Here is a 12,872-nt window from a genome sequence, read left to right on the forward strand (position 1 = left end):
AGAGTCCAAAGTCCATGGAAAAAACTTTGTCCCTAAAAAAATAAAATAAGCTTAGGGGCTGCTAATCAGCTCCCCCTGCGCTAACGGTGACCCGACTCCGGCCGGGCACCAACTTAAACTGAGGTGCCTCTGGCTTGGGGGTGGGGTTATAGGGAGAGTGGACCCAGTGCATCCTGGGAGCTAAAAGCTTTAACTGCGTGGTGCCCGGATTTGGTTCCCAACCTATACCCCAAGGTCAACCCTGTGGACCCCCTATGGACCCTGAAGTAGAAATATGTAATGAGACCACTGCAGCAAACGCACATAGTACCCCACATAGAAGAGGATATATGTAATGAGACCACTGCAGCAAACGCACAAAGAACCCCACATAGAAGAGGATATATGTAATGAGACCACTGCAGCAAATGCACATAGAACCCCACATAGAAGAGGATATATGTAATGAGACCACTGCAGCAAACGCACATAGAACCCCACATAGCATAGGATATATGTAATGAGACCACTGCAGCAAACGCACATAGAACCCCACATAGAAGGATATATGTAATGAGACCACTGCAGCAAACACACATAGAACCCCACATAGAAGAGGATATATGTAATGAGACCACTGCAGCAAACGCACATAGAACCCCACATAGAAGGATATATGTAATGAGACCACTGCAGCAAACACACATAGAACCCCACATAGAAGAGGATATATGTAATGAGACCACTGCAGCAAACACACATAGAACCCCACACAGAAGAGGATATATGTAATGAGACCACTGCAGCCGCACATAGAATCCCACATAGAAGAGGATATATGTAATGAGAGCACTGCAGCAAACACACATAGAACCCCACATAGAAGAGGATATATGTAATGAGACCACTGCAGCAAACGCACACAGAACCCCACATAGAAGAGGATATATGTAATGAGACCACTGCAGCAAACGCACATAGAACCCCACATAGAAGGATATATGTAATGAGACCACTGCAGCAAACGCACATAGAACCCCACATAGAAGAGGGTATATGTAATGAGACCACTGCAGCAAACGCACATAGAACCCCACATAGAAGAGGATATATGTAATGAGACCACTGCAGCAAACACACATAGAACCCCACATAGAAGAGAATATATGTAATGAGACCACTGCAGCAAACGCACATAGCACCCCACATAGCAGAGGATATATGTAATGAGACCACTGCAGCAAACGCACATAGAACCCCACATAGAAGAGAATATATGTAATGAGAGCACTGCAGCAAACACACATAGAACCCCACATAGCAGAGGATATATGTAATGAGACCACTGCAGCAAACGCACATAGAACCCCACATAGAAGAGGGTATATGTAATGAGACCACTGCAGCAAACGCACATAGAACCCCACATAGAAGAGGGTATATGTAATGAGACCACTGCAGCAAACGCACATAGAACCCCACATAGAAGAGGGTATATGTAATGAGACCACTGCAGCAAACGCACATAGAACCCCACATAGAAGAGGATATATGTAATGAGACCACTGCAGCAAACACACATAGAACCCCACATAGAAGAGAATATATGTAATGAGACCACTGCAGCAAACGCACATAGCACCCCACATAGCAGAGGGTATATGTAATGAGACCACTGCAGCAAACGCACATAGAACCCCACATAGAAGAGGGTATATGTAATGAGACCACTGCAGCAAACACACATAGAACCCCACATAGAAGAGAATATATGTAATGAGACCACTGCAGCAAACACACATAGAACCCCACATAGAAGAGGGTATATATAATGAGACCACTGTAGCAAACGCACATAGAACCCCACATAGAAGAGGATATATGTAATGAGACCACTGCAGCAAACGCACATAGAACCCCACATAGAAGAGAATATATGTAATGAGAGCACTGCAGCAAACGCACATAGAACCCCACATAGAAGAGGATATATGTAATGAGACCACTGCAGCAAACGCACATAGAACCCCACATAGAAGAGGGTATATGTAATGAGACCACTGCAGCAAACACACATAGAACCCCACATAGAAGAGGATATATGTAATGAGACCACTGCAGCAAACACACATAGTACCCCACATAGAAGAGGATATATGTAATGAGACCACTGCAGCAAACGCACATAGAACCCCACATAGAAGAGGATATATGTAATGAGACCACTGCAGCAAACGCACATAGAACCCCACATAGAAGAGGGTATATGTAATGAGACCACTGCAGCAAACACACATAGAACCCCACATAGAAGAGGATATATGTAATGAGACCACTGCAGCAAACACACATAGTACCCCACATAGAAGAGGATATATGTAATGAGACCACTGCAGCAAACACACATAGAACCCCACATAGAAGAGAATATATGTAATGAGAGCACTGCAGCAAACACACATAGAACCCCACATAGCAGAGGATATATGTAATGAGACCACTGCAGCAAACGCACATAGAACCCCACATAGAAGAGGGTATATGTAATGAGACCACTGCAGCAAACGCACATAGAACCCCACATAGAAGAGGGTATATGTAATGAGACCACTGCAGCAAACGCACATAGAACCCCACATAGAAGAGGGTATATGTAATGAGACCACTGCAGCAAACGCACATAGAACCCCACATAGAAGAGGATATATGTAATGAGACCACTGCAGCAAACACACATAGAACCCCACATAGAAGAGAATATATGTAATGAGACCACTGCAGCAAACGCACATAGCACCCCACATAGCAGAGGGTATATGTAATGAGACCACTGCAGCAAACGCACATAGAACCCCACATAGAAGAGGGTATATGTAATGAGACCACTGCAGCAAACGCACATAGAACCCCACATAGAAGAGAATATATGTAATGAGACCACTGCAGCAAACACACATAGAACCCCACATAGAAGAGGGTATATGTAATGAGACCACTGTAGCAAACGCACATAGAACCCCACATAGAAGAGGATATATGTAATGAGACCACTGCAGCAAACGCACATAGAACCCCACATAGAAGAGAATATATGTAATGAGAGCACTGCAGCAAACGCACATAGAACCCCACATAGAAGAGGATATATGTAATGAGACCACTGCAGCAAACGCACATAGAACCCCACATAGAAGAGGGTATATATAATGAGAGCACTGCAGCAAACGCACATAGAACCCCACATAGAAGGATATATGTAATGAGACCACTGCAGCAAATGCACATAGAACCCCACATAGAAGAGGATATACGTAATGAGACCACTGCAGCAAACGCACATAGAACCCCACATAGAAGAGGGTATATGTAATGAGACCACTGCAGCAAACACACATAGAACCCCACATAGAAGAGGATATATGTAATGAGACCACTGCAGCAAACACACATAGTACCCCACATAGAAGAGGATATATGTAATGAGACCACTGCAGCAAACGCACATAGAACCCCACATAGAAGAGGATATATGTAATGAGACCACTGCAGCAAACGCACATAGAACCCCACATAGAAGAGGGTATATGTAATGAGACCACTGCAGCAAACACACATAGAACCCCACATAGAAGAGGATATATGTAATGAGACCACTGCAGCAAACACACATAGTACCCCACATAGAAGAGGATATATGTAATGAGACCACTGCAGCAAACACACATAGTGGCAATTGATGTTCATTAGTATTAGATCCCCAGTTGTATAACTACCCCCCCATATCCTGTTTAATAATTGCACCACCACCCCTCCAAATATTGCTGGAAGGTCTTAATTTCCCCTCCTCGCATTTTAGCCGGCGCACGCATTCCAGAATGAAAAATTACCCCTCCAAAATGTTTTCTTTATTTCTCATCCTCCTAGTTACCATAAACGGTTTAAAACTTTTTAACTATTCTATTAATTATTATCTATTATTGATGGCACTGAGTGTCCGTAGCACTGTGCAGTGCAAATGACAAAATACACACAAGTAAAGCAATATAATAAGGCGAAAACAGACCGTACAAGAGGGAAAAAATCAAAGCGTGAGATATAGTCAGTGACATTAGCATCGGATGACCGAGCGCCCGGGGAAGGGCAGATAGAAGGGATCACAGCCGCTGACTGGAGACAGGAAGAGGACACAAGTGTAGATGTAAGAGGGGAGGAAGGAAGAGCAGAGAGCAGGAGGTTGCAGTAGTCCAGGTGGGAGATTACAAGGACATGAACAAGATATTTAGTAGTCTCAAGGATGAGTAAATGTCAATGTAGGAGGAGAGGTCAGGGGAACATGTGTGACGCAGTCATTACCATTCCGCTGCGGCGATACTTACATGCGCCCTCCTCATGCCTTCAATCTCTGTAGTGTTTTTGACTGCCTTAGCCAGCGATATCGGTGTGTTCTGCGTCAGGTACCTCTGAGTCTGGGGACAGACAGTCATTAAAGTCACTGAGAGAACCCAAATCTGCCGCAGAGAGCCATAAGCTATCCTCTGCTGGGTACAAGAACATTACTTTTATTTATAGCATACGTCATTTACCCAGCCACCCCGTCAGTCAGCGCTTTACTCTGCGGTGACTCGCTGCAGAGACCCCACGTGTCTGTCTCGTAGAACGCGGAGTATATCGTTATTGTAACAGACTATAGCACAGTTTTATAGTTCTTTATTCTTTTCCCATTGGATAGTTTCCTTTTATTTTATTTCCTCAAATAAAAAGTACTGAGCCCAAATGCAACAATATAATACTTATTAGCATAAGGACAGGCAGAAGCGGCAGGGCTAGGGGCAATATATTAGCGTCACACACTATGGACTTTGCATAAGGTCAGCTGTGTAGACGAGTTATGGAAACATCCTCTCTTATAGAATATACCCAATACGGCCGGAATCCTTGTTACCCCCGGGAACCAGTCATCTTCAGAAATCACTGCAATATCCAATGCTATGACTGTGGAGGGGGGCGTCTAATAGGAGATATGTACAGTGGGAATAGGGATCATTTTAGAGACAGAATTCTGGGGCCGATCTATGAAGGGACGATGGGGGCAAAATGGTAACTGCGCAAGCATGTAGTAATGCAGGGAAGCGAGCAGGATAAGGGCGCCAATGTGCAGGCAGATGCATGACCGGTCAGTGCAGCTGCAGCTGGCGGGCTCTGGGCAGCACACGAAGCTTGCGTGATCCCGCACATGCCCAGTGGAGCCGCCTCGGAGGGGAGACAGAGCACATTACCACTAGGCTGATGCGCTGTGGGGTCCGGCAGGGATCGCCGGGGGGGGGGGGGGGGGGAGCTTTCACTCCCCCTCTCCGGCAGAGATGATGTTCATACATCGCATCGGGAGTGCTTCCTGCTTCGTCTTGGTAAAGAGGCGGCACGGGATGACCTATAGCGGCACGATCCGTGCCTTTATAATGCATCTCCCCCTCTGTGTTTTTGGGCCGGAAGTTGTTGTAAACATTGTCTGTTATTAGAGGCTAAGTTATTGTACACACTGTCCATTATTAGAGGCTAAGTTATTGTACACACTGTCCATTATTAGAGGCTAACTTATTGTACACACTGTCCATTATTAGAGGCTAAGTTATTGTACACACTGTCCATTATTAGAGGCTAAGTTATTGTACACACTGTCCATTATTAGAGGCTAAGTTATTGTACACACTGTCCATTATTAGAGGCTAAGTTATTGTACACACTGTCCATTATTAGAGGCTAAGTTATTGTACACACTGTCCATTATTAGAGGCTAAGTTATTGTACACATTGGGGCTAGTTCAGAGATTACGCTAACCCGATGGTTAGCGCACATCTCCGATTGTAGCTGTCCTGCACCAGGGCAAGATCCGTACTGTGCATGTTCAGTATGGGTCTGCAATCCCGCACGCAGAGCAGCAGCAGACTATCAGTGATGGACAGTCTGCTGCCGTTTCTGGGCGGGGAGGGGGCAGCAACGGCCTCCATTTCCCAAAAGCATCTAGTTATTAGAGGCTGAGCAGTTATTATAAATACTGCCCGTTATTAGAGGCTGAGAAGTTATTATAAACACTGCCTGTTATTAGAGGCTGAGAAGTTATTATAAACATTGTCCATTATTAGAGGCTGAGAAGTTATTATAAACATTGTCCATTATTAGAGGCTGAGAAGTTATTATAAACATTGTCCATTATTAGAGGCTGAGAAGTTATTATAAACACTGCCCGTTACTAGAGGCTGAGCAGTTATTATAAACATTGCCTGTTATTAGAGGCTGAGAAGTTATTATAAACATTGTCCATTATTAGAGGCTGAGAAGTTATTATAAACATTGTCCATTATTAGAGGCTGAGAAGTTATTATAAACATTGCCTGTTATTAGAGGCTGAGCAGTTATTATAAACACTGCACGTTATTAGAGGCTGAGCAGTTATTATAAACATTGTCCATTATTAGAGGCTGAGAAGTTATTATAAACACTGCCCATTATTAGAGGCTGAGTAGTTATTATAAACATTGCCTGTTATTAGAGGCTGAGAAGTTATTATAAACATTGTCCGTTATTAGAGGCTGAGCAGTTATTATAAACATTGTCCATTATTAGAGGCTGAGAAGTTATTATAAACATTGTCCATTATTAGAGGCTGAGCAGTTATTATAAACATTGTCCATTATTAGAGGCTGAGAAGTTATTATAAACACTGCCCATTATTAGAGGCTGAGTAGTTATTATAAACACTGCCCATTATTAGAGGCTGAGTAGTTGTTATAAACACTGCCCATTATTAGAGGCTGAGTAGTTATTATAAACATTGTCCGTTATTAGAGGCTGAGCAGTTATTATAAACATTGTCCATTATTAGAGGCTGAGAAGTTATTATAAACATTGTCCATTATTAGAGGCTGAGTAGTTGTTATAAACATTGTCCATTATTAGAGGCTGAGTAGTTGTTATAAACATTGCCTGTTATTAGAGGCTGAGTAGTTATTATAAACATTGTCCATTATTAGAGGCTGAGTAGTTGTTATAAACATTGTCCATTATTAGAGGCTGAGAAGTTATTATAAACATTGCCTGTTATTAGAGGCTGAGCAGTTATTATAAACACTGCCCGTTACTAGAGGCTGAGCAGTTATTATAAACATTGCCTGTTATTAGAGGCTGAGCAGTTATTATAAACATTGTCCATTATTAGAGGCTGAGTAGTTGTTATAAACATTGCCTGTTAATTAGAGGCTGAGTAGTTATTATAAACATTGTCCATTATTAGAGGCTGAGTAGTTGTTATAAACATTGTCCATTATTAGAGGCTGAGAAGTTATTATAAACATTGTCCATTATTAGAGGCTGAGTAGTTATTATAAACACTGCCCGTTACTAGAGGCTGAGCAGTTATTATAAACATTGCCTGTTATTAGAGGCTGAGCAGTTATTATAAACACTGCACGTTATTAGAGGCTGAGCAGTTATTATAAACATTGTCCATTATTAGAGGCTGAGAAGTTATTATAAACACTGCCCATTATTAGAGGCTGAGTAGTTATTATAAACACTGCCCATTATTAGAGGCTGAGTAGTTGTTATAAACATTGTCCATTATTAGAGGCTGAGAAGTTATTATAAACATTGTCCATTATTAGAGGCTGAGAAGTTATTATAAACATTGTCCATTATTAGAGGCTGAGTAGTTGTTATAAACATTGTCCATTATTAGAGGCTGAGTAGTTGTTATAAACATTGTCCATTATTAGAGGCTGAGAAGTTATTATAAACATTGTCCATTATTAGAGGCTGAGTAGTTATTATAAACACTGCCCGTTACTAGAGGCTGAGCAGTTATTATAAACATTGCCTGTTATTAGAGGCTGAGCAGTTATTATAAACACTGCACGTTATTAGAGGCTGAGCAGTTATTATAAACATTGTCCATTATTAGAGGCTGAGAAGTTATTATAAACACTGCCCATTATTAGAGGCTGAGTAGTTATTATAAACACTGCCCATTATTAGAGGCTGAGTAGTTGTTATAAACATTGTCCATTATTAGAGGCTGAGAAGTTATTATAAACATTGTCCATTATTAGAGGCTGAGAAGTTATTATAAACATTGTCCATTATTAGAGGCTGAGTAGTTGTTATAAACATTGTCCATTATTAGAGGCTGAGTAGTTGTTATAAACATTGTCCATTATTAGAGGCTGAGAAGTTATTATAAACATTGTCCATTATTAGAGGCTGAGAAGTTATTATAAACATTGTCCATTATTAGAGGCTGAGAAGTTATTATAAACATTGTCCATTATTAGAGGCTGAGTAGTTGTTATAAACATTGCCTGTTATTAGAGGCTGAGCAGTTATTATAAACATTGCCCATTATTAGAGGCTGAGTAGTTATAAACATTGTCCATTATTAGAGGCTGAGAAGTTATTATAAACATTGTCCATTATTAGAGGCTGAGAAGTTATTATAAACATTGTCCATTATTAGAGGCTGAGTAGTTGTTATAAACATTGCCTGTTATTAGAGGCTGAGCAGTTATTATAAACATTGTCCATTATTAGAGGCTGAGAAGTTATTATAAACATTGTCCATTATTAGAGGCTGAGTAGTTGTTATAAACATTGTCCATTATTAGAGGCTGAGCAGTTATTATAAACATTGTCCATTATTAGAGGCTGAGTAGTTGTTATAAACATTGCCCATTATTAGAGGCTGAGTAGTTATTATAAACATTGTCCATTATTAGAGGCTGAGTAGTTGTTATAAACATTGTCCATTATTAGAGGCTGAGAAGTTATTATAAACATTGCCTGTTATTAGAGGCTGAGCAGTTATTATAAACACTGCCCGTTATTAGAGGCTGAGTAGTTATTATAAACATTGTCCATTATTAGAGGCTGAGTAGTTGTTATAAACATTGTCCATTATTAGAGGCTGAGAAGTTATTATAAACATTGCCTGTTATTAGAGGCTGAGCAGTTATTATAAACACTGCCCGTTACTAGAGGCTGAGCAGTTATTATAAACATTGCCTGTTATTAGAGGCTGAGAAGTTATTATAAACATTGTCCATTATTAGAGGCTGAGAAGTTATTATAAACATTGTCCATTATTAGAGGCTGAGAAGTTATTATAAACATTGCCTGTTATTAGAGGCTGAGCAGTTATTATAAACACTGCACGTTATTAGAGGCTGAGCAGTTATTATAAACATTGTCCATTATTAGAGGCTGAGAAGTTATTATAAACACTGCACTTTATTAGAGGCTGAGTAGTTATTATAAACATTGCCTGTTATTAGAGGCTGAGCAGTTATTATAAACATTGTCCGTTATTAGAGGCTGAGCAGTTATTATAAACATTGTCCATTATTAGAGGCTGAGAAGTTATTATAAACACTGCCCATTATTAGAGGCTGAGTAGTTATTATAAACACTGCCCATTATTAGAGGCTGAGTAGTTGTTATAAACATTGTCCATTATTAGAGGCTGAGAAGTTATTATAAACATTGTCCATTATTAGAGGCTGAGAAGTTATTATAAACATTGTCCATTATTAGAGGCTGAGTAGTTATTATAAACATTGCCTGTTATTAGAGGCTGAGTAGTTATTATAAACATTGTCCATTATTAGAGGCTGAGTAGTTGTTATAAACATTGCCTGTTATTAGAGGCTGAGAAGTTATTATAAACATTGTCCATTATTAGAGGCTGAGAAGTTATTATAAATACTGCACTTTATTAGAGGCTGAGAAGTTATTATAAACACTGCCCATTATTAGAGGCTGAGTAGTTATTATAAACACTGCCCATTATTAGAGGCTGAGTAGTTGTTATAAACATTGTCCATTATTAGAGGCTGAGAAGTTATTATAAACATTGTCCATTATTAGAGGCTGAGAAGTTATTATAAACATTGTCCATTATTAGAGGCTGAGTAGTTATTATAAACATTGCCTGTTATTAGAGGCTGAGCAGTTATTATAAACATTGTCTGTTATTAGAGGCTGAGCAGTTATTATAAACATTGTCCATTATTAGAGGCTGAGAAGTTATTATAAACACTGCCCATTATTAGAGGCTGAGTAGTTATTATAAACATTGTCCATTATTAGAGGCTGAGTAGTTGTTATAAACATTGCCTGTTATTAGAGGCTGAGAAGTTATTATAAACATTGTCCATTATTAGAGGCTGAGAAGTTATTATAAACATTGTCCATTATTAGAGGCTGAGAAGTTATTATAAACACTGCCCATTATTAGAGGCTGAGAAGTTATTATAAACACTGCACGTTATTAGAGGCTGAGCAGTTATTATAAACATTGTCCATTATTAGAGGCTGAGAAGTTATTATAAACACTGCCCATTATTAGAGGCTGAGTAGTTATTATAAACATTGCCTGTTATTAGAGGCTGAGAAGTTATTATAAACATTGTCCGTTATTAGAGGCTGAGCAGTTATTATAAACATTGTCCATTATTAGAGGCTGAGAAGTTATTATAAACACTGCCCATTATTAGAGGCTGAGCAGTTATTATAAACACTGCCCATTATTAGAGGCTGAGAAGTTATTATAAACATTGTCCATTATTAGAGGCTGAGCAGTTATTATAAACACTGCCCGTTACTAGAGGCTGAGAAGTTATTATAAACATTGCCTGTTATTAGAGGCTGAGCAGTTATTATAAACATTGTCCATTATTAGAGGCTGAGCAGTTATTATAAACACTGCCCATTATTAGAGGCTGAGTAGTTGTTATAAACATTGTCCATTATTAGAGGCTGAGTAGTTGTTATAAACATTGTCCATTATTAGAGGCTGAGAAGTTATTATAAACACTGCACTTTATTAGATGCTGAGAAGTTATTATAAACACTGTCCATTATTAGAGGCTGAGAAGTTATTATAAACATTGTCCATTATTAGAGGCTGAGAAGTTATTATAAACATTGTCCATTATTAGAGGCTGAGAAGTTATTATAAACATTGTCCATTATTAGATGCTGAGAAGTTATTATAAACATTGCCTGTTATTAGAGGCTGAGAAGTTATTATAAACACTGTCCATTATTAGAGGCTGAGAAGTTATTATAAACATTGTCCATTATTAGAGGCTGAGTAGTTATTATAAACATTGTCCATTATTAGAGGCTGAGTAGTTGTTATAAACATTGTCCATTATTAGAGGCTGAGAAGTTATTATAAACACTGCACTTTATTAGAGGCTGAGAAGTTATTATAAACACTGCACATAATTAGAGGCTGAGCAGTTATAAACATTGTCCATTATTAGAGGCTGAGAAGTTATTATAAACACTGCACTTTATTAGAGGCTGAGAAGTTATTATAAACACTGCCCGTTACTAGAGGCTGAGTAGTTGTTATAAACATTGCCTGTTATTAGAGGCTGAGCAGTTATTATAAACATTGTCCATTATTAGAGGCTGAGAAGTTATTATAAACACTGCCCATTATTAGAGGCTGAGTAGTTATTATAAACATTGTCCATTATTAGAGGCTGAGTAGTTGTTATAAACATTGTCCATTATTAGAGGCTGAGAAGTTATTATAAACACTGCACTTTATTAGATGCTGAGAAGTTATTATAAACACTGCACATAATTAGAGGCTGAGCAGTTATAAATATTGTCCATTATGGGGATAAGCAAAATGAATAAGCTGAGAACAATATCTCTCTGAAACAGTGCTGTAGCCTCTACACAGTGAATCCATACCACATATGAAATAAACCCACCGACACATTAATATATTGCGAACCTTGGGGATGGCCTCTGTGAGTGCGTAGCTCGCTTTGTCGCTGATCCACACTTTCTCCTTGGGGGACAATCCTGCGCAGATACTCTGCAGACCGCAGAGTACAGACTCATAGTGCTCCAGCTGAACGCGGAACGAAGCCGGAGGGTCGGAGTCCAGCAGGAGGTGCTGCCTGACCGCGGGATCCGCCAGCCGGTCACCACTGATAAACAGCCTAAAACGCAGAGGCAGCAAACACGTCATCAGAGGCTAACATATTTTGGGAATAATTTTCTGCCATCTTCTAAATAAATGCAGTATGCGAAACCAAAGTTAAATGTTTCAACCTCGCAAAACGTGACTACGCAATTTCTATTGGACAGCCAAGGAAGAGGGGCTGCTCAATTTAACAGATATCTCGTCAATTTACAAAAATGTAGCAGTTTGATGGAGTTCTCACGTTACAGTCCACAGTCTTTACACGCAGTGTGTTTGGGGCAAGTTGAATGGGTGCAGATGCTGTGTCCCATTTAGATGAATTGGAAGTAAAAGGTATCTACACCCGCTACCATGGTACATACACACTGGGCCGGAATGGGAGAACAAAGGCCCTGATTCAGACCCGCTCGCTGCCACAGGCAGCTCGCAGGGTCTGTGGGCGTGTTTTGTTTTTTTTTTTTCTCTGGCCGCTCGCAAAGCTGTGGGAGACCTCCCACAGCTTGTACGAGCAGCCAAGAGGCCGTTGCGATAATCGCGACCATCGGCCTTGCGACTAAACCCTGTGGTAGGGTCTCGGCTACCACAAGGCCGAGTGGACTTCCTGCTCTAATAGAGCAGGAAGTCCACTACTGACATCAGTAGTGATGTCAGTAGGACCTCCCACAAACGCCAGGAGTTCCTAAGGGAACGCCTGCGTTTGTGCAGCCACCCCCCCTACCCGCCTACAAAACGGGGCGAGCTGTCACTCACCATCGACAGCCACCACATCTTGTAGCGAGCCCCGTTGCGACTGAGCTTCAGTCGCTGGACGGGGCTCGCGCATGCCGGACGCAGGTGTAAGTGAGGAGCTGCTATTATCAATTAATTAAGGGGTAGATTCAATACCGCAGCTATAAG

At 40.4% G+C, this 12,872-nt stretch overlaps 1 protein-coding gene across 3 annotated transcripts in view; it reads right to left on the reverse strand.

The window, feature by feature from the left end:
• The window catches only part of XPNPEP1 (X-prolyl aminopeptidase 1), a 79,248-nt gene that overhangs the window by 50,298 nt on the left and 16,078 nt on the right, over nt 1-12,872 (reverse strand). For all 3 annotated transcript variants that reach the window (XM_088464510.1, XM_088464499.1, XM_088464504.1), the window contains exons 9-10: nt 11,781-11,991; nt 4,356-4,445 (exon numbers count right to left, since the gene is read on the reverse strand). In XM_088464510.1, coding sequence (XP_088320636.1) covers nt 4,356-4,445; nt 11,781-11,991 — 301 coding nt within the window. The remainder of the gene's footprint in view (nt 1-4,355; nt 4,446-11,780; nt 11,992-12,872) is intronic.

The sequence above is a fragment of the Taudactylus pleione genome, unplaced genomic scaffold, assembly GCF_031769625.1.
Source record: "Taudactylus pleione unplaced genomic scaffold, aTauple2 ptg000008l, whole genome shotgun sequence".
Classification (NCBI taxonomy): Eukaryota; Metazoa; Chordata; class Amphibia; order Anura; family Myobatrachidae; genus Taudactylus; species Taudactylus pleione.